Source organism: Parasteatoda tepidariorum, chromosome 10, assembly GCF_043381705.1.
Source record: "Parasteatoda tepidariorum isolate YZ-2023 chromosome 10, CAS_Ptep_4.0, whole genome shotgun sequence".
In the NCBI taxonomy this organism is placed as follows: Eukaryota; Metazoa; Arthropoda; class Arachnida; order Araneae; family Theridiidae; genus Parasteatoda; species Parasteatoda tepidariorum.
Genome location: NC_092213.1, coordinates 58753379 through 58776102, shown reverse-complemented (window position 1 = coordinate 58776102; position 22724 = coordinate 58753379). Strand labels below are relative to the sequence as shown.

Genomic DNA, 22724 nt, shown 5'->3' with positions numbered 1-22724 from the left:
ATATCATATTCATCGAAACTTCTGAAGAATACGTCTACTAGCACGAGGCTTATTTCTAGAGCAAATCAGAATCGAAAAATATTCAATTAAAAATAAAAATATAGTTTATGGGAGGGAATTGATAGAAAATGCTTCTGGAAGTACATAAATAAGCACAGTCAGTAGAAAAGAAATTAATACAAAAATAATAATCTTTTTTTTTAAAAGTCCGTTAATTTCAAAATTTGGCAGCAACTTGAAGGCGGAAGATTTGTTTTTGTTTGAAATTTAAAGCAACGAGTAATATTTAAAGGTATCTTATTTTGTTCAAATTTTACTTTCTATTTATTTGCAATGTAGTTCTGCCCATTCATTAAGTCAATTATGAACACCTTAAATGTTTATTCTAAAGCATGTCTTTTCTATAATCCTAATTTTTTACGTTTTTTTGGTCATTTAGTCCTTTATCCAGACACCTATTGCTACGGGGAAAAAAATCTCTCTTGGATGATGTTTTTAAATTTAAATAACTTAATTAAAAGAATCTTGTCCACCACTAAACACAGGTAATTTAAACAGATACATATAATATACAGATGAAAGCTTAAGTTCTAATATGTTTTTAGAAAAATATGTTTATTTAAAAAAAATTTTTGCATTACTTCACTTCCACTGAAAAAAAGAAAAAATTCGAAATCACAGAGAATCCGTAATATTAGTTAGAGTATCTGTCTGTCTCCAATAATTTTTTTGAAAGTAAGTGAAGTACTTTAAATACCAATCTTTATATTTACTGTGAAATGGGGTAAACAATATAAAGTATGAACTATCTAAAGATTATTGTTTACCTCAAAAATAGATTAACTGAACATAAAGGGTAAATGTAAAGATATTTTTTCAACCAATTTGTAACTTCATTAAATAACAAATAAGATCAACAAATATAAAACCAGCACATTTGTTTGATGTAAACTGAAATTTCTTCTTTTTTAACGGGAGGATAGATGGAGTTTTTACCTATACTTTTTCCAGAACAGGTCAATTATGGTTTCAAATTATATAATATTTTCTGCTTAAGCTCGTAATGTTTACTTAAACACCTTTTATTTCAGATAACAGTATGTGTGAATCAGAATTTGTCGTGCCATTTAGGCTCGATGATCTTTTTATGAATTCTTCCCGGCAGTATTCGGTTCAGGAAGTGTATTCTAAGCAATATATAACAGTGGAAGTGTTACGTAAGTTGGATGTTGATTTAGTATATATCTTAAAATTTCTTTCTTTATTTCCAGGTTTTTATTCTTAATTATTTATTATTATATTTGGAGTTTTATAATTTTTAATTATTGACTATTCCTATCTTGTCTTAACGTTTTGTTTGAGATTAGATTTTTGCCTTCAAAAACTGGTTAAGCAGTCGATGACTGTTAAAACTGTCAAAAACTGAGGATGAGTTGAGTTACAAAACCATATTGTATGAATTTTTTTTTAATGTATTCAAAATATTAAATCGAATGGATGATTCTTTGTTGACATAGGTATATTAACAGCTATGTTAAAAAAAATGCAGATTTTCTGACATTTATTCCAAGTTTTTTTTTAATTCACTCCATTTAAATAAAAAGTATATTGTAAAAATTTTTTAAGTTTTACAAATGTTTTTTAAGTTTTAATTTGTCTACTCTTTCATTTTTTTTATTAAAATAATACTGCATTGCATTTAAAATAGAAGAAATTATATAAATTTTCATTGCAGTAGCAGGGGTCTGTCTAGGTTTTTCTGAGAGATACCTATTTTGTGAAAATTTACACATAATTTGTGAAAAATTAAAAAATCAACACAAAAATATGGATTTATCGTTTCTTAAGGGATACAAAAATAAAATTTTAAGAAAAAGTTTTTTGTGAAACTATTGTTTTTCCTAAACATGAATTTGTGAAACTAACATTTTTCCTAAAGTTAAATTTGTGAAGGTAGCGCTAAAGGGTAGTAAATTCGGCCTGGACAGACCCCTGAGTAGAGTCTTGTTAATTCGAGATAGATAGGACTGAGAATATCTCAAAATTTCGAAAACTCATATCATCGAAAAACATAAAATGCGACAAATCAAACACATAAATAATAAATCGAAACAAAGAATTATTGAATTTAAGTATTTAATTAAAAATTATATTATATTTAAAAAAAAATTACTTACATTAGAGGATCAGGATACATTTACTGTGTTACACCAAGTTACATTATTCATTATGCTACTGCATCAGGTTAATTGGGCTTTAAAATAATTGTCTAATGTTTTTTATTAAAAGACACTGCCGTTAAGTAGCATGTTGTCTGAAGTTGCCTTGGCTGTTGCTCTGTGTATGGCATTGCAGACAACGTAAGGCAAAGAGAAAACCACTGTATTGCATGTAATTTTTTATCAGGTTGAACAGCGGACAATTGTCTTAATCTATGATGTGATCGCTAAACTGTTAATTTCTTTTTTCAACATTTAATTGAAGTAATTGTTCCACATGTTGTGTGTGTGTGTGAGTTGCTCATTATTTGGGAGCAAGACTGATTTTTTCACTGTCTCAGATTTATTGGAAATTTGAACCTTCGAGAATCCACTGTAATACTAACATTTTTATGATTTTTTATTAGAATTTTAAAAAAAAAATTTAATTCTTTCAGTTTTTAAAGCTCTAAACTACTCAGGTTGATATATTTTTCAAAAGTTATTTGCATCATGTTGTTTGTGAAACATTTTACTTTTTTCCTTAATTATTTTATGAAAAACTGTATTCTCTGATTCTAAATTCTGAATATTATTTCAAATGCTGTAATAACCTATGGCTTAAAGGAATACTAAAAAGCAGAAATTGCAATAAATTTTCTAAAATCTTTTTATTTTAAAACATTAATAAATGTTACTAATTAAATATTCAGTGAACAAAAAAGCTTAAACAAGATTTATTTAAAAATTAAAAATATTTTAAACCAAAATTGTTTTCTTTTGAATTAAAATGTTGATATTGTTAATAAATGTAATATGGTTATCAATGTCGATTTTTTTTTCTCCAGCTTTTTACTTTTATGCCTTTATTTCAATATCCGTGCTGTTTCTTATACTACATATATTGTGTTTTTGTATTATTACTAATTGTTCAAAATTTCTTGCAAAATTCTGTTTTCTCTTTCGGCAAGCTTGCAACATTGTCAATTGAGTTTCATAACTAATAACTCATTGAGTAAATAAATAAATTTGTCCCTTAACTCTTTCTGAGTGTGTTTTTGTTTGTCCTATTAATTCACAAATACACAAGTTCAAATGTTATCTTGCTTCAAAACACATCTCTTTGTGTATTTTTTGAGGGGAACTTTTTTTTTTAAAGAAATATTTGAATTTCCAAGCTGTTGTCCTCTCCACTTTTTTATTTCACATCTGTGTAAAGTTAACAATAATTTTTAATTATTATTCATCTAAAAACTTTTTTAAAACATAAATAATTATTTATTTAAAAAAAAGGCATACTTTATTCTATGTGTATCTTTAATTCTTTTAAAAAGTATTTTATCTTGTTTGTCATTTATTGATATGATTATTTTTTTTCTTTGCTACTTTGACTTTCTATTAAAAATGTAATGTGCATAAACTTTTTCTGTTTCAACTAATAGTAAGTTTTATTATAGTTGCATTTTATTTTTTATGAATGTTTTTTATACCCTAGAACTGAAACGCTCCATGTATGATGATAGTGATGGCTTTATTTTTAAACACTTTGATTTGTACTGTAATCTAATAAGGTAACCATCTTTATTAACTTCGCTAACTTTGCTCCATTATACACTTGAACTGTTTACTTTGCTCCATTATTACTCTTCAACTGTTTATTTTCAATCTTATTAGTCAATATTGTAATCAGGTATACCTACACTATAAAGGAAGACACTAAAATTATAACTCATGTAATGTTTAATCTTACTTTACAATTTTTTTTTAATCCTTTAAGCATTTTGGCTGTGGTGGTCAAAGCTGCACTGTCCTACTTTCTAATTGAATAATGGGAGAAAGACTGAGGTTATTTGCTGTGTGTTACAGGAAATTTGGAAGTTCAGAAAAAGCCAAAGAGCTTAATAATTTTAAGACACCCCAATATGGGGGGAATCGGTTTAGTTTGTCAGCTTTTTATTTAACTTAAAAATTAACCCTATGATTTGATTTTTTTTCAATAATATAAATAGCTTAATCTCTCCCATTCATATTTTTTTTTAATATGCTCAGTTGTTAATTTTTTATAATATTAATTTCTTAAAAAAAAGAAAAGGAAAGAGAAACATTGAAAAGTGGACCTATGCCGTAAGGCGGGAGAGGTTTGTCCACCACATACGACCATGTAACAAAAATGTATTTTTAAACAATATTGAATGAAAGGATAAATGTTATCCAATACAGTAATTGCCTTGTATACTTTACCATTTAAAAAATATACATTTTTTTAAGAATAATAAAATACGTATGTCTTCAAATGTAAGAAAAAAATTCTTACTGCAAAAGTGTTAGTGACTTCTAAAAAACCTTAGCGATTTGGCTGATCTTCCGAATAAAATATTAGCCAAATGAAAATAATGTTAGCAAACTAATTTTGCTCCCCTTTCTTACTAAGCTATATACAATTACTAGCTATGCAAATTATTGAAATCAATTAAACTTTAAAAATTTCAGAATGTCAAGAAAGAAAAAGATATTCAATTTTTATAAAGCGCAAATGTTCTACTAAAGTGATCTCTGCTTTTTAGAATGTTACATTGATAGGTTCAATAAATAAAAAAGTTTTTTTTTTTTTGAAAAATAGCTAATTACAAATAATAATTAACATTAAAAGTATTTAATTTTTTTAGTATTCATCTGTTTCTCTTAAATATGCATACATCAAATGCCTTCTTATCATTATATAATGCGCTAGCAGGAATGTTCAGGAAACACATATTATTTTTCTTTTTTGTATACTTTCGGTATCTAAATTTTGTTTTTGTTAAGTTCATAACACTGAATCCTATCTCGCAGTCTACAAAATATATGGTGCATAACTGCAACAGGGTCCACCCTGTTGCATACGACTGATACAGTTGCCATTTATCATTTCTTTTAAGAAAATCAACAATCTCTTCTAATTTCTTTCAAAAAAGGAAAGAAAAAATTCCTTTTTTAGGTATAAAATTTGGCGAATATGGTCATTCGTTACCTTGCCAAATGAGACATTTTAAGGCAATGACAAGCAGTGTTGAAAACCTTCCTACACATTATTATTTATTAGATGAATTTTATTAGTAGCAAATTCTTGTAACTTATATTAATTAATTTTGCACAATGATACATGATATTATTGTTTAAAATTATTTAAACCATATTCAAATTATAAAAAGACATATAAAACAATAGCTGGGTTATGTAAAATCTGATACTTCCTAAAAAAAAAGAGAGATTAATGGAAAATAATATTTATGTCAATTTAAAGATTTTAAGTCAGAAACTAGAAGGAAAAAAAAATTTTTTTTTCTAGTTTCTTATTTATTATTTTTTTCTTAATACAACTTAATGTATCTTATTTTAGTTAAAGTATAAATTTTCTAATATAATAAACAATTTTGACTTTATGCTCTTTCCTTTCAAAATCATAGTATTTAATTTGTTTATTGATTATGACATTTGACTTTATTAAGAAGTCATTAATGGATATTTTATCTTTTCAGACAGTTTAAAGATTTTGATGAAAGTACATTGCTTACTGCTTTTCGAGTTCTTGCTCAAGGTAAACAAACACAATGTTTTTTGAAAAATATTTATATTGAAGGCATATTTGTTGTATTAAAATAAAATCAGTGTTAATTTTCTCAATTTTTGGAGAGCATGTTAAATGTGTAGATGTTATTAATTTTTTTTCTTTTTAATGTAAACTAACTTAACCAAAGAAAGAGTTTCTGTTGAAGTTTCAGTATCATATTTTTTTATTAAATTATTGTTTTTTCGGTAACATAATAAATAGCCTGGTAATATAATTTTCAGTAATATAATATTAAGCCTGAAGTCAGAACTGTGATTGGCACAGTATCCTTTGGTTCTTCATGAAATGTTGTGCCACTGAGTTTAATTTATGTATGCATTATGATTTAAAGAAGAACTGTTGTTAATGCAGCTCAGAACTTAATTATATCTTGAAAAATAAAGTTAATTGTATTTTTTTTTGTGGTATATATTTATTGTATGCCATAAACAAAACATTTTTTAACCCCCAAATTTTTTTTAAGAAAATCTTTAACAATCATATCAAAAACCATGCATATTTATGTACATTTTAGAACCTTGCAAATCCAAAATTCATGATTATCTGAATTAAGAACTATAAATAAATGGCATCTTAATAAAAATATTCAAAAATATTAATTACAAAAACAACAACAAAAAAAACAGTCGTTGGAAAATGTGATATGAGGACAAAATTAATTTGCATCCTTGAGCGCTTGAGTTGTTCAGGTGTGTAATTAAAAAATCTCATAAAGCATGATATAGTTTAAGTTGTAAGATAACTTACCCTGTATAATGTCGAACATGACATTCAAATGTCAGATTGATATGAATCACATTAAAATGTTATTGATATGATGAAATGTCAGATTGATATGATGAATATGAATCACAATAAAATGTTATTCTATGACTCACCTGAGAATTTTTTAATTTGTTTATTGAGAAAAGGCGTAGTGCTGTACCTAAACTTAGAAAAAGGATTAGATGACACAGTTTATTTCCATCTTTAAAGCAATATAGTCTTGGAAACAATATTGAAATATGTGCATCTTTTGGTAATTTTAAGAAGAAAAAAATCTTCTGCATTACAATAGAACACGATTAGATGACAAAGCAGTGTCTATGTAGACAAACGGTGATTATGTAGAAATGATAGCTGTGATTATGTAGACAAAAATATCTGAAACATTAATTACTTTTACTTTTCTCCAAATTTTTGGCAATCTTAATTTTTGCATTGTTGATTCAAATGAGTAATAGTTTGAATAGTCCCAATTCCACTGTATAAATATATATGCAAAGCAATCTTTGGCTATATATCCCTGGTGCCCAATCACGTCTTTTTCATCAAGTTAAAATATATATATTTTTTAAAAACTGATGTATGTTTTTTGTATTTTTAAAAGATAATATTTTTAGTTATTTTTCGTTAGAAAGGCGAGACACCATATAGCCTGTCTTTTGTCCAAACGTTTAGCTTTGTATCTTTTATTTTATTACAAGCGGTATCTATGAAGTTTTTACCTAGAATATTAAATGTATATGTTATATTTTATACAAAAAATTAAATAACATAAATAAATAATTTTTTAAAATTATTATAAAAAGATGATTCAAGGAAAAATTTTGCTTTCTTCAAGAAGTCAAAATATAATTTCTTATAGTTAGCTTTGTAGTAAAAGATGATAACGATCAGACAATGTCAACTTCAATGACTTGGAGGTAGACACTGAAAACACTTCAATGTGTAAAAAATCATAATACAGTAGATGACAAATTATCCGAGATGCTCAGGACCATCACTATCCTGGATGTCTGACTTTCCTGGTTTTCTGGATCGGCTAAGAAACTTTGATGAACGATGTTTTATAACTATGAAAAAGAGTAACACATATGAAATTAAGAAAAAATGCTCTCCTGAATTTAAAAAAAAAAATTTGAAGAAAAATAACATTTAAAATAATAAAAACAGTAACAAGTTTAGGCAAGAAAAACAAGTTTAAGTGCAAAATTCAAATATTTATTTTTTTTAAATTTCATCAACTTTTAGCTGACAAATGACACTTATTGTGTTTTAACTAATCCTAGCACAAGTAGATGATGGATGATCTACTAATTTCTGAGATATAGAAGATAAGAGTGAAAGGAGTAGAACCAAAGTGGAATAAATGAAACTGTGTGGAAAATATGTTCACATCTGTAGGTGAAGGCCAAGATTTGAAACTATTCTTTCAATCAGTAAAGACTAGGTGTCCCATGAATTTAAAAAAAAATTGTCAGAAATTTCTAATTTTTTGTAATTAGATATTGGGAAAAGTACTAAGCAAGAGGAACGTAAAAATCATCTTAATATTTTTTTAAAAAAGACTAACATTATAAGTTTTTGTTAAAGTGAGGGAATGGTGCAGGAATAATTTTAGTTAATAGCAAGTTTAAAATAATAATTTTAGTGAATATATTTAACACTGCTCCCACGGGTCAGGGAGAACAGGGAAAACCTGGAATTGTCAGGGAATTTTTTTTTGCCTCTTGAAAGTAAGGAGTAGACAGGGAAAATTGAAATTTAAAAAACTGGAAAATTTCTACATTGAATCTGGAAAATAACCAGTTTCAGAATTGTCAGTAACAGTAATCAGTTATTGAGATTAGAGTTAAATAATTCTAACTTCTATTACAATTATTTGTTGTAAAAATTTCACATTTTAGTGAAACTTTTATGCTTCTATCCTCATTCAATGTTTCTTTGTTCACAAAATCTAATATTTGACATTACAAATAAGAAATCAAAGTTGTCTTATGAATAATTGCATGATATAGATAAAATATAGTTTGGATTTTCATTGAAATTGAGTGGGAACCCTGCTTAAGTATATGTCAGTCTTTAACTGCTTTAAAAAATAACTATGTAAAACAAATTTTTTTAGTAGTCTTTAAAAACATTAAGACCTCAGAAAAGTGTCATTTTTTTCACTCTGTGATATTGAGAAAATTTGCTCTTGAAGTTCATGTCCGTAAATAAAATTGAAATAAAAATATTTATTCTTAAACTATTGCATAATAAGAAATTAAATCACCATCTAGATTTTTAGAAAATAATTTAACTATCTAAATTTAAATGAGGGAATGAGTCTCAACTTAACATTTACCCAATTTGTTTATTCCGTTTCTTTTTGCACACTGAAAAACTCCTCATCAAATTTTGTTTTGCATTTTTAGCCGAACATGTTCTTAGTACATGTGCATTGTTTCTACTCAAATAATTATGTCATCCATCTGAAATATTATGAATCTCAAATTTGACTTTATAAGTGAGGGAAAATTTTTTTTTATGATATTTAATAGTTAAAATATAAGGAGAGCAAAAGAGTTGAATAATTAACTAGGTTTTTAGTTTTTCTTTTTAATTAACTAGGAAACTCTGATATTATTTTTCGTGCAATGTAAATTTGTCAACTTACTTTACATCTCAACATTTAACATTTTTCAAATAAATATGTGTACCAAGATCTCAAAGATATTTAGTGTTGTTTTGTTTGTTTCGTTTCCTTTTCTTTTTTTTTATGTCAGATATAATTTATAACGTTAGTTTGCATGCAATATGTTGTTTGAGTTTGTTTCAGGGCTCAAAAAACCGCCCGTCCTCGGCTGTCAAAAATTTCCCGCAGACAACAAATTTCTCGAATCCTGCGTCCGCACGGACGGCCATTTTCCCTTTAATGTTCGTGATACATTTTCAATTCTTGTTATCTTACAAGAGTCTCGCTCCTCACTTCTAAAATGACCCTCTAATCTCGAAATACAGCAGCATACTGCGCATGGTAGAATTGATGTTTTCTCTGTCTGGGAGTTTTGCAGTGGTTGAAAGGGGCTTTTCAGCAATGAACTTACAAAAAAACACATTACTTACTGGTCTTAAACAAGAAGCGTTAAACCTATTTATGAACATCTACCTAAATGAAAAACCTCTTTCAGATTACTGTGCAGAAACCTCTGTAAATCATTGGCTTGATTGTGGAACTGGCAAACGCCATATTTGATTCATTTAAAAAAACGCAGTACCATAAATTGACATGACAATTGACAGATAACTTAACTTTTGTTATTTAAATTATTTCATCAAAGAAATAAATTATTTCATAATAGAAATACTAGGTTTTACTATTAGTAGCCTAGTATTTCTTTTATTACTGTATAATGTATTCCTAGTATTTGTAATCCTAGTAACTACTAATTCATTGTGCAATTTATATAAATAATTGTAATAAATTAAAGAAAATTATATTTTTATTTATTTAGAAGCGACGGGTTAGTTTCAAAGGTGGACGGGTACATTGTTGGACAAGCCGTCCTCGGGGACGGGTAAAATTTCTGAGTTTTTTCGAGCCTTGGTTTGTTTAATGATAATATTTTATTACTCGAATAATAAATTTTTATACATATATGTTCAAATGCAACCAAGAACTAATAGATTCTCATATAAAAAAGAAATATATGTTTTTCTCAATAAATTTTATTTTTAACCCATTTAAGCATTGAATCCCAGAATAAAATTGTACCGAAATTTACCAGCTTCACACTACTCTCCTTACTTTGTACTGTTAAATAACATGGAGTTAAAAAAAATATGTTGTAGAAAACAATATGTATAGCTAAATAATAAGTTCTTTAATTCCTTGGTTTTTAAATTGAAGTAGAAATGAATTAATTTCAGTTGCTGAAAAGATGTTTAAGTCACTCGAAAGCTTGCTGGAAGATGAAGATGAGGAATTAGACCAGGATTTGTGTTTTACTAACCGAAATATATTGAAGATGTGTATTTACTTACTTTGTCAATTAACAAATGTATACGAAGAAGAGATTTTGAAAAAGACTATTGCTGCAAATATTGTAAAAGTACGTTTTAAAAAAGTTTTATCTTTAAACTTTCTAAAACTTTAAGCTTAACCCCCCGTTCTATAAGTTTATTACTTAGGTGCAAATATTTTATCTAGCTCAAAATATATTTTTTAATGATATGTGATTGCACTGCAAAAAGTCAATTTAATTTGACTTCATAAATTTTTGAACATAATGATTTTTTTTAATATTTTACAAAAACTGTTCTTTATAAGTTTAAAATTTTAATAATTTAAATCAAGTTTATTTTATTTTTTTTAATGATTTTGAGTTATGCTTTCTAAAAAATATTTTACATCGACTGAGAGCACTAAGGAATTTGTTTAAACCATCCTAATAAAAACTTTAGTTAATATTTATTTTCATTGTTTTCTTACTAATCAATTTTCTTACTAAAAGCTTTAAAAAATTTTTAACTGCTGTTGAGGCTGGTTTGTTGATCCATTAGTTATAAAGTAATAATTTCTTATTAAAAGTTTTAAAACTTTTTGTAATATTTAATATAGTGCTAATCTTGATATATTAAAACACTTTTAAAACATTAATTTTAAAAGAGACCTAGAGCATAGGAAACTTTATAGCTCCAGAGAAATGTCATCTATGGAGCTCTCCACCTTCTTGCCCCTTTTATATATTAAAATATTTAACTTGCATTGTCAATTTAATTTACTCATTCAAAGTTCTGTTCATTCAGTTAATTCAATCATTCTAAGTATCACTGTTTTTACTTAAAAAATGGCTAATTGCCGTCATCAAAAGAAAGAAGTACAAACACTTATGAGAATAAAATATCTGGTTAAAAATTAATCATTTTCTTTGTATATTTTTAGGGAAGAAGAAAAAAGGCATCTGTTGATGATTTTGAATCTAAAGAATGGCCTGAAGAACGTGTGAAATTCCTCGTGATTATTAAAAAGTTATTCAGATTGCCTATTAAAAAGCTTTGGTCTCCACCTATTATTGAACATGAGTTAATAAAGTATGTTCAAATATAAATCCTTTCACTATTTAGTGAATTTTGTTTTAAAAGGAACATAAAAATTTCTTATGTTCAGATTAAAATTCAAATAGAATTCTTATTAGGTAACATCTCATAATTATATAATTTAGTTTATAGATAAAAGACAAAATCAAAACTGTTGAATTTAATTACTTTAAAACTAATTACTAGTTTAAAAAATGAAAAACCTGGATTCTTTTAATCTCCTTACATAAGATTATGTGTTTGCAGAAAATTTAAAATTCTGCTAATAAATTTTTGCTAAAGTGGATCATGAAAAAACAAAAAAAAAAACAAAAAAGGAGGTCAAAAGCATTTTCTTATCAGAGTGTTCCATATATATTTCTTGAGTGTTTGTGTTAAGAACTATGCGTGATAATTGTGCATGGCAAAAAAAATTTTAAACCATGGTGACAATGACAGCACTAATCTTTTTAATATAAACAGTTTTTTTAAATCGCTTTCTGGAAAATTTTATTTTTAAGAATGAGTTGTTCCAATTTATAAAAGTAAAGTATGCATATATATGTGTGTGTGTGTGTGTGTGTGCGAAAACTGCTATTGTGAAATTTATGTCCCTTTTTTTGCATTGTTTTACTTTTCTCCAACTAGGAAAAAAAATAGATTCACTATTTGAGTAAGGTGGTTGAAGATTTACTAATGAGACTTGTTATAAGGTTCATTAAACCTTCATCAAATGATTATTCAGTCTCTTCTAGTTATAGCTTTATTGGTTCTTTCACAAAGCAAAGTTGCATTTAAGAGTTTTCAATTTGGTGACAAAAGTTTGGTTTACCCAACTATAAGAATTGAAATTTTATTTTTCTCTTCTTATAGAAAAGCAAAAGAACATAAACTAATCTGAACTGGAATTCTGTGGATAAAAATTTTTTGTGGTTTAAATGAAAAAGGCAATCTAAGCTAGTTCTAATTTAACCGAAAAGTAAAACCTCAATTCCAAGTAATCAATTTGACTTTATAATGAAGCATAAAATTTCAGTATTGTATATTTTTTAATTTGGCACCTTTGCCTAAGTGTTAAATTTTTAAATTGATGCATAAGTTTATTAATATTATGTACTTGTATAGAATAAGTAGTATATACAATGATCTAGTTTGAGTTTTATAAGATTGCTCTAGTTTGATTTTGTAAACCCTAACTGTATATTTCTGTGTTGTACTTCTAATTACTGACAGCTAGTTAAAAAAATTGGCATCACTTCAATAGGATTTTATGCTTACTTTTTGTACCAAGTTCCTTAGGAAAAAGGCAGGTAAAGGAAATCCTTTCTTCCATGGGAAAATATCACTGTAGAAAATTATGAAATTAAATGTTTGATTTGTTACTTCATTAAGGGATAGGTAGGATTGTAATCAGCACTATAGTCCTTTAATTATTTTTTAAAAAAAACTTTTAGGTGGGACTTTTTTGTCCTGTGCAAATAATTCCCAAATGTTAAAATTTATTACAAATGTACAAGGTTTTTAGGTTATATAATAAAGACAAAGTCTTAGTGAAGAAAAAAATCAGTCAGGTTTTTTTTTTTTTTTTTTTTTTTTTAGATGTTAAATGAATAAGTTTTTTTGATTCTTAGATTATTTGAAAATTTTAGTTAATTATTTTATCTCTACTTTAATTTTGTAGGCCTGAGTTTGTTTTAAATATTTTTATTTATTTATTTTTATTATTACTTTTATGATTTCAGTTGCATGGTTTATTAGTATTTATTTATTTATTAAATTTTTTTTTTCAAAATTTAAAAGAAAAAACTTTTGTTTTATTCTTGTTGATTTTAGTTTTGTTACAAATGTGTTCTTCAAGCTTCTAGAAAATGCTGATGTGGCACGAGATAAAAGTGTCAAGATGGAAATATTTCGATTTTTAGGAACGATTCTTATTGAAAACCGAACTGGTTTAGGTAGGATAATAAACTTTTGCTACTTAAATATTTTATTCAACATCTCATTAAAAAGGCTTGTCCCAGGTGCAATAGATCAAAATAAAAACTTGGTACCAACATAACACAGATTTATGCGAAATTTTTTGTAAAATAAGTTCTTGATAAGAAAGAGCTAAAATGATTTTTTTCTGAAAATTTGGACGAAAACTACTATTAAGGGGCCATTTAGAAATTTGACTCAATTTAGCTAAGAAATGGTGGCTCATATGTTAAAAAGGACTATATATATATATTTTTTTTTTTGTTTATGGCCTTTAAAAAAAATTTTTTTTAGCCAATGTACTTTAAGATTTTTTATAGCAAAAGAACAAGTTTTCTTGACCTCAATTTTTTCACATAATGCATGCTTAGAACAGCTGCTCAAATTGCTCCAAAATAAAATTTCTGCTTCCTTAACTCAAAAATCCCTTTTTCTCAAAATTGCTCCAAGCTGCTCCGAATTTTGTGCCAAATTTGCATGTAAAAATCAGCTTTGGGGCTCCAAAACAGCAAGTAATTTTAATTTTTCATCTAAATATCGATTAACGTGTTTTGTTAGGTGTGTTTTTTCCTCAATTGAATAGAGGATGTCAAGAGGCTATAACTTAAATAAAGAATTCCACTTGTTCAGTGATTCCGCCTAAGCAATGTAATGTCTAATATGCCATAGATTGTTGGGGAGAACATGAACCATAGTCTTTTAGAGCTTGTAATTCTCTTACTGGGGCTAAAAAATAGTGCACCAATAAATGTTTGTCGATAAAATTATAATCAAACGTTATATACATATGAACAAAAATCTGTTTCTTATCTATCTCTTTTCTATCTTCTTTAATTTTTTCTATTGTATCAATTAACGCCGCTTTTTTTACTTGATACAGGTATTTGATCAGTCCCAATTAAACGCCTCAATTGACCAAAACTCTTCTTTCATAATTTTTTTGTTTTTTCTATCAAGAAGAAGAATTATGAATGTGGATATTGCAGAGATGCCAATTTGCTCCGGACAGTGTATAAATATTTTCAAATGGTAGCTTGTTGTATGATTCTTCTTTTAATAAATTCGATTTATAGGGTTTTTACTCACCACTACTTTTAAGTATTTTAAAGGCCTATGTAATGTGCCACTTTATTCGAGTTAAGAAGTCTTAAGCCTTTTAAAAAGCTGGCAAATAGTCATAAAATCTGAAGATTTTAGTTTGTAGCTCTTTATTGTTTGTTTTTTTTAAATATTTTGTTGTGTCCATAACAGTTGGCATCTCTGATATTGATAGATGAATAAAGAGGTAGAAAATTCATATTTTAATTAGAGACCTGCTTTAAGCAATAAAAAACCCATAAATATGAAAGTCCTGAATCCTAAAACCCATAGTTTGAAAGGTATAGCAGAATCACTGTTGCCATTCTAACATTGTATTAAAAATATTGAAATTGCAAATGCCATGTGGAAGGGGTCAACAAAAAAATCTATAAATGACAAGGAATTAATATGGAATCGGCATAAATAAATCAAGTCCATTGTTTAAAATGCATATTTATTTAAATATGACTCAAGTCTGTAGCAATAAATTGTGAAAAGTAATTATTTGCTTATTTAAATAATTATTTGTTGTGTATCTATTACATATTTTTTATTTAATAATGCATTTTTTTAGGCTCTGTCAAATATGGTTTAAAATCAGTGTTGCCAGATTAGGGGTTTTCCCCCTAAACTTAGGGGGATTTTTTATCTTCAGTGGGTATTTTAGGGGAATTTGTTTTTAGGGGTTTGTTTTAGGGCTATTTGTGAATTTTACTAGTTTCATTTTGGTTACGTTCTTATATCAAATTTCATAACTGAATGTGTGAGATGGTAATATGAAAATCAATATGTTAAACCAAAACAAAAGGATTAAGTTTTAATTTTAGAACTTAACCCTTTTGTTGAATGTAGTCAGTTATTACTTAGTTTGATCAACCTGGTGAATTTGAATTCAAATTATTTAAAATTCTTAATGTGCATGATTTAAAAATAATGCCTAAGAAAAAAGAAAAAAAGAAGTACGTACAAAAGAACAAGAAAGATTGAGAACACGAAAAGCAATTTAAAGCTAAATTAATAGTACAATTGTTCATCCTTTTATTGAATTATCAGCACATTATTTCAAATTAAACTTAAATTTTTTTGTAGAGTGGTTAACATCGGTGACTGGAAGAAGTAAGTTAGCATTTTGTAAATGTTGTTAAGTTGAGTTAAAAGCACATAAACATTTCTACAGTTGATGCTATTTCGCGTGTTCGATATGAATTTTCTATACATTATTTAACTTTTGTACTATTTTTTAATACTTGTGCATAAAGTTAAAAATTTTGCGGTTTTTTAAAAAAATTTTAGGGGATTTTACAACACCATCTGGGGGTGAACGGTTATCGACACCTGGCAACACTGTTTACAGGGATGAGATTTTTCCGCTTTTTAGCGGATTTCCGCTTTTTTCACATTTATCACTTGAATTTCAGCTTTTTTGTCAAAAATTCAGATTTTTCTAAAAATTTCATTTTTTTTATAAGTATTCCGCTTTTTTAGAAAATTTACCGATTTTCAAAGAGAAACAGAAAATTCAAACTGCATAGCTACCAAACCTTTCTCATTTTTACTTATTTTAGCTGTTTTTTCTCCGTTTACTCACAGCAAATAAGATTTTCGGAATTTTTTACCCGCCCTCCAGATAGATCCGATTTTTGTAGTTCAAACGACGCTGCTTCTGACAAGCCTTTTAGAGGTCCCAAGCCTGGAATCTGCTAATATCTCGATCTCATTCACACGATTTTAATATCAAACATAGCTTATCGTAATTGCGTGTTGCGATTCTGAATCACGTGATTTGAGTATTGTACGTTGCGATTGTTATTTACGAGATTTAAAAATCCGATATTGTGATTCGTATTTACGCCTTTTTAAAAACCTATGTAGCGATTCATATTCACGCAAGTTTAAAATTCAATGTCTTGATTTGCTCATGCGGTTTATAATATCAAACATTGATTTTCGTATTTATACGTTATTTTAATATAAGGCATTGGGATTCGCATTCACGCACTCTAAAAATTCATAATTCTTATTTATGCAATCTAAAAATTCCGCATCGTGATTCGTATTTACGCGATCTAAAAATTATGAATCGTGATTTGTATTTACGCGTTTTAAAAGTTCTATATCCCAGTTTGTATTTTCTCATTTTCAAAATCATATATCTAGTTTCATATTCATGTGATTTCAAAATCCATAATTGTTATTCATATTCACGCAATTTTACTATCAACTATCGGGATTCTTGTAAGAAGTAAAATTTTTTAAATTAGTTACTATAAAGATGACTGTTTTTCTAACTACGATTATTAGTATATGTAAGTGTTACAACATCAGGAAACTGGAAGGGAATATATTCAAAACTTACATTTTGTGCTTGCAAAGAAGAAAAAATAGGATTTGTCACTCACAAGATGTTTGAAGATGGACTAACGACTAAATATAGCAAACATAAGCAATCACTTAAAAAGGGATTTAATTTAATTTTTTTTTTTTTTTTGGAAAAAGAGTTAACTTATTATCAAAATTTTATTTATAATTGCTGTTATTTATGCTATAAAATGCAAAATTCTTATCAAATAAAAAACAATTATCTAAACAGTTGCTGATTGTCATGTAATTTTTCAAACTAAAATAGCAATTTTTGTATGTTAAGGAGTTACTATATATTTCTACTTCACTGTTATTGATATGTTTCAGAGGGCTCTAGTTAGATTAGACTATAATATGAACATAATGATTCGGTCCATTGTTAAAGTTTTTTTTCCCAATATAATTTAAAAAGTAATATTACTGATATATTTGCTATAAATCACATAACAGTATTTATTAAAAGAAATGAAATATTAATGTATATTCTCAGTAGTTTTAATTTGCTAAACCAGGTAGTTTTTCAAGTAATAATTGTCTCTTATGTGAACTGAGGAAAAATATAATTTCCAGCTTTTTTTTTTCAATTGGTAATTTTTATTTTCACTAAATGTTAAGTATCAATGTAATCATTTATATAATAATAGATTAGTACCAATTGTATGTCAACACATTATTTATTACCTTAAACTGTCTGAAATTTATTATTAAAGGGTTGTGCTTGTGTAAAATTTACTATTGTGGAAATTCAGCTTTTTTGCCTTTTGGCTAATCTCATCCCTGTGTTTAAAATGTTCATGTATGTGCTCAAATATCTAATTTTGCGAGCACTCTGAATCGAAAGAGTTTTAGCTCCATTCTGCTCTAAAAACATAATTTATATGCACCAAAACACATTTTTTCCTCTCCAAAATTATTATGCTGCTGTTCTATCCTTGCATTTTGTTAAATCAAATATTTATGTTCTCTAATCAAAAAAACTTTAAAATTCTTTAATTCTTAAAATATATATATATATATATGTATTCAACATTATTCAAATTCACGTTTGATTCCTAGAATAAATGTTTTTATATTAGTTATCCAATGATATAACACACCATGAAAATCATAATTTACAAAGCAATTTAGCAATAGACTTTATAAGTTGTAAAATTTGACTGTACTTTGTAGAATTATTTTTGAAACAAAATAATAAAGTCCAACTTTGTCTTTATATGCAGTAAAAAAACTGGAGTTTTGCATAAAAAATCCTGTATGTAACATGAAATCAAAAAATGTCTATGCTTCAGTCCCTTACTTTTTGCAAATTCCACTTACGACTCTCAATCAAAGATATAAAGCTCTCAGAAGTGGTCACTGCTTAAATTTATCCTATTACTGTTTTTTTTATCTATTTATTTATTTATTTTTAAAGCTTACATTATTATTATTTTTTTTAAAGCTTACAGTATTAGAATTCTTCAGCTTGTTCAAGATTATGAACATTTACCTAATATCATGGCTGAAGTTGTTGTCTATTTTGTACAAGAATGTTCAGCTGACACCTTAGTTTCAGATATATGCAGGTAGAATGTCTTTTATTTAAATATAAATTTTTTTAGTGTATTTTAGTTTAAAAAATTCTTAATTATCAATTATTGTTTTAAATATTAATAGATAGGAATTTTTAACAGTTTACTCTATAATTTAGTTTATTTTTCTATCAATGCAGTAGAGTCTCGATAATTCAAGGTGGACGAGACTGAGCCAACCTCAAACTTTCAAAAACTCTAATTATCGAAAACATAAAATTTAATAAATATTTCAGTAAATGGAAACAAAGCAATTTTTTAATTTCAGTATTTAATTGAAAAATATATTATATTTTAAAAAAAATTCTTACATTATAGGATCAGGGTACATTACATTAAGTTACATTATTCTTTATATTACTGCATCTGGTCCCCTGTTGCAGAATTTTTTTGAGCTATCTGCCACAAAACTATCACTAATATCTATCTGCAAGATGTTTTTAACTACCACTTACTAATTTTAAATAACAAAAGGGCTGTGTTTGTAAAAAAAACTGCATAATTTGTTTTAAATTGAACATGTAATAATTTTTTATTCTGATATAAATTGATATTCTCACATTTTGTTTTTGGGGGAGGGCACAAGTTATTTCCTTCGCATTTTGTAAATTGATCGAGTAAATGCAAAAAAAAAAAAAAAAGATAAACGAAATCGCCGTCTATAGGAAATTAGGTTGTTGTAATAAAAAATATCAGATTTAAAAGCTAAAGAGAAATCATTAGCAGTAACTGCCAAAAATTTGATAGAATTATTGCCTTAAAAAGTAAATACTGAAACACATGGTTCGAATTTTCCATATTGTGTGAAATATATTGGGATATTTAAAATCCATGTGAAAACCAATAACTGCCGAAAATACAATGGAAACATAACCATTCATCTACCGCTGTCATGTGGTGTTTTTGGAATTTGAAATTTCTCTTATCTGATTGAACCGAAGCAAATCAATGATGTGATCGCTAACTGTAATTTCGTTTTTCAACATACAGTCATAGTAATTGTAAAACCAGTCTCGATAATCGCTCCACATGTTGCGTTTGTGTTGGTCATTATTTGGGAGAAAAACTGATTTTTTTTTTTTACTAGCTCGGATCTTTTAGGAGACTTGAACAATCGAGAATGAAACTATCGGGACTCTACTATATACTCTATTTCTCTCTAACGCTATATGACAGGGGTGGCGAACCTTTATGCATCAACGTGCCACTTTTCTAAAAAAAAATTTTAATGAGGTCGTAGACGTGCCGTCAAATAATTTTGACTTCGTGATTATAGGGAAAATAATAATACACTATCATCTCAAAACTCTTTATTTACATTGAAATAAAATACATTTTGCAATGTCTCAGTTCAACTTAATTCAACTTAAAGTAACATCAGTGTGACTTCTGTTGTTGCAAATTAGATGGCAAATAACTTATATTAGGTTGTAAGATGTTAGTTTAAGCAGGACTCTTAAATTATTTTTGCTAGTTATTTATTGTTAGCTTGTTTTTTATGGTTATTAATTGTTTTTAGCATTAATTGTTAATTTTTTTATTAATAATTGCTTATTATTTTGTTTTTCGTGAATTTTAATTTAATTGTTACATATATCTTAATTGTGATAGGGGGCGTGCCCAAAATGTTGTGTCGAGTGCCATAAATGGCACACGTGCCATTGGTTCGCCATCCCTGCTATATGATTAACTAAGTGCATGGTCTAAGTTTATAAAATTTCTTAAATTACACCCAGTTATAATACTTTCAAATTTATTTGAAAAATCTTAATTTTATGTAATGAATAAATTTGCTTTGATATTATATATTTGTTATTCATATAAACTTTAATATAGAAAAAAGTTGTTTATTATTTTTGTATTGTAACATTATCAATAAATTCTTTCTAGTCATTATTTCTTTGAGGGAAACTTTTTTAGAATCCTTTTTAAAAAAATTCATTAAATGCATATAATTTATCTGATTAATACTTATTATTATTAATTTTTAAAAAAATTGTAATTTAGGAAGTATATAAGAGGAAAAATGACTTTTAATTTTAAATTATCACAATTTGTCAGTGCTTACAAAATGTTATTAATGGTAGTTGCAATTAAATAATTAACTTACAATCCTTGCGTAAAAATAAGAAAGAGGGCTGGTAAAAATTAAAAAGTTATTTGAAAATTTGTAGTAAATTATTGTACATATGTATTTTAATATTAGATAACTAATGAGATATCTTTGTATTTCATTATTATTATAATAATAATTTAAAGTTACTAATTTTTAAAGATGATTTTTTTTTTTTTTTTTTTTTTAAATGCAACTTGAATCTAACTTTGACTTAATAGTTTGTTTGTTTTTTCACTTTAGAGAGGCAACTTTACTAGACATGAAAACTTTAACTCAAAATCTAACTGCTGCCCACTCTTTGTCTACATTTCTTACAACAATATGTGAAAAATGTCCTGATAAAGTTTTAAATATCATTGGGTCTCTTCTCCAGTTTCTGGAATGGGAGGTAAGAGTTCTTTTTTTTTTTTTCTTCTTGAGTAAATAATTTTTTCTTGTAAAATCTTTTTCTAAAAATTTTTTCCTCAGCATTTTTGTTTCATATTGATAAGGGGGATGATTTAGTCTTTATTATTGTAGGAAACATACTTCCTTGCTTTATGTGCATGCATCTCATTATGCTCCTCATAACCTGTTAATTTCTAGCTAAAACAGTTTTAACTTGACACTTTTTGTGCAATAAAGGTGAGGCGAAGGCTTATGAGGCAGTTGTCATTTGTGTTAATTGTTCTGTCCTGTATTTGTTTAATAATTATTTTGATAAACTAGTTATGGTCGTTGCCTTTTCCTATTATGAAGCGATGTATCTTTCAATATTTACTAGCACGCCTTAAAAATCAGATTGATTTATCACTTAATTCCTGTATGCTTTACTTTAAAATGATGGTTATTGGTATTATACCTTTTTCGAGATTCTAAATTCTTTGTGTTAATCGAAAAACATTGATAACGAACATCTTGTCGTAGATTAAGGGCTTTTAAATTAGTTTATTCTTTTAACAGGTATTTTTTTCTCTTTTTAATATTCTACTTAGTACTAATTACTTCTTACTTTAATATTTATCATTTTTTTAAAGAAATATTTTTATAATTATAGTCTCATGTTATGAGGAATTGCACCTTGTCAATTATGGGGACTCTTCTGAATAAAATTTTAGCTAATGAAAACCTTGATGAAAAACAGAAAAATATTAGAGAAGAATTGCTAGACAAAATTGAAGTAAGTAAATCGAACAATAATTGGATTTTAAAATATTGCTTGCCTAATTTTATTATAATAAGTGTGTTGGAAAATAATTTTATTTAAAATATATTTCTTGCATCATTATATTTTATTTTAAAGCTCAAATGTAATCTGTTTTATTTTAAAATTGATAACCTTTTGTTAGTTTTCTCCCTATTATTTAATTAAGAGATTAGATAATAAAGAGATATCATCAAACTATGTAACCAAATTTGCATTTATTTATTTTTTTAAAATTTTTTTCCAATATTAATTTTTAGAATTGTAATTTTAGCTTAAAAACAAATTCAACCAAATTGCATAAGGTTGATTTTAATTACCAAATGAGACATAAAAAAAGAATTGTTACTGAAAAGCCTACTGATTAAAACTTATTGTTTCATTATAAGTATTGTTAAAAATAAATTTATATAGAAATCTTCAACGTAAAGTTATGTATAGTGTTTAAGCCGGTGCACAGCCATTTTTGAATAATATATAAATTTGGTGAATTTTATATGTAACCACACAAAAAAAAATTTTCTTTCTAGTTCATATGTACAAATTAGTAAGAAATTTCATTTCACTCCAAAAACTTTACTTATTGTTATAAACAAAACATGCAATACAAAATGGTTACAATCCTTTACTCTGAAAAAGGCTGTAAACTATATCGGTAATTTACTCTTTCAGTGCATGGTTTAAAAATCTTTTGTGATAAAGCAATTTGGTTTACCTAGTTAGATAAGCTTTTTCGACCAAGTGGCAATAGATTAGACATACAGTAGAGCGCCGATTATCCGAACTGCTCGGGACCGAACATTGT

General features: G+C 26.7%; 1 protein-coding gene across 3 annotated transcripts in view; it reads left to right on the top strand.

Annotated features, from left to right (window-relative positions):
• Positions 1-5: 5 nt before the first annotated feature.
• Positions 6-22724, top strand: part of LOC107436126 (CAP-D2 condensin subunit) — a 53217-nt gene continuing 30498 nt past the window's right edge. Inside the window, exons 1-11 of one of the 3 annotated variants that reach the window (XM_071186778.1) lie at positions 258-292; positions 440-545; positions 1092-1217; positions 3694-3769; positions 5717-5775; positions 10483-10664; positions 11498-11646; positions 13465-13586; positions 18491-18614; positions 20977-21124; positions 21773-21895. In XM_071186778.1, the coding sequence (XP_071042879.1) occupies positions 1100-1217; positions 3694-3769; positions 5717-5775; positions 10483-10664; positions 11498-11646; positions 13465-13586; positions 18491-18614; positions 20977-21124; positions 21773-21895 (1101 nt within the window). In that variant the 5' untranslated portion in view covers positions 258-292; positions 440-545; positions 1092-1099. Of the gene's footprint in view, positions 293-439; positions 546-616; positions 736-1091; positions 1218-3693; positions 3770-5716; positions 5776-10482; positions 10665-11497; positions 11647-13464; positions 13587-18490; positions 18615-20976; positions 21125-21772; positions 21896-22724 lie in introns of those variants that run through there. The other 2 variants (XM_071186777.1, XM_071186779.1) reach the window with 2 other exon arrangements.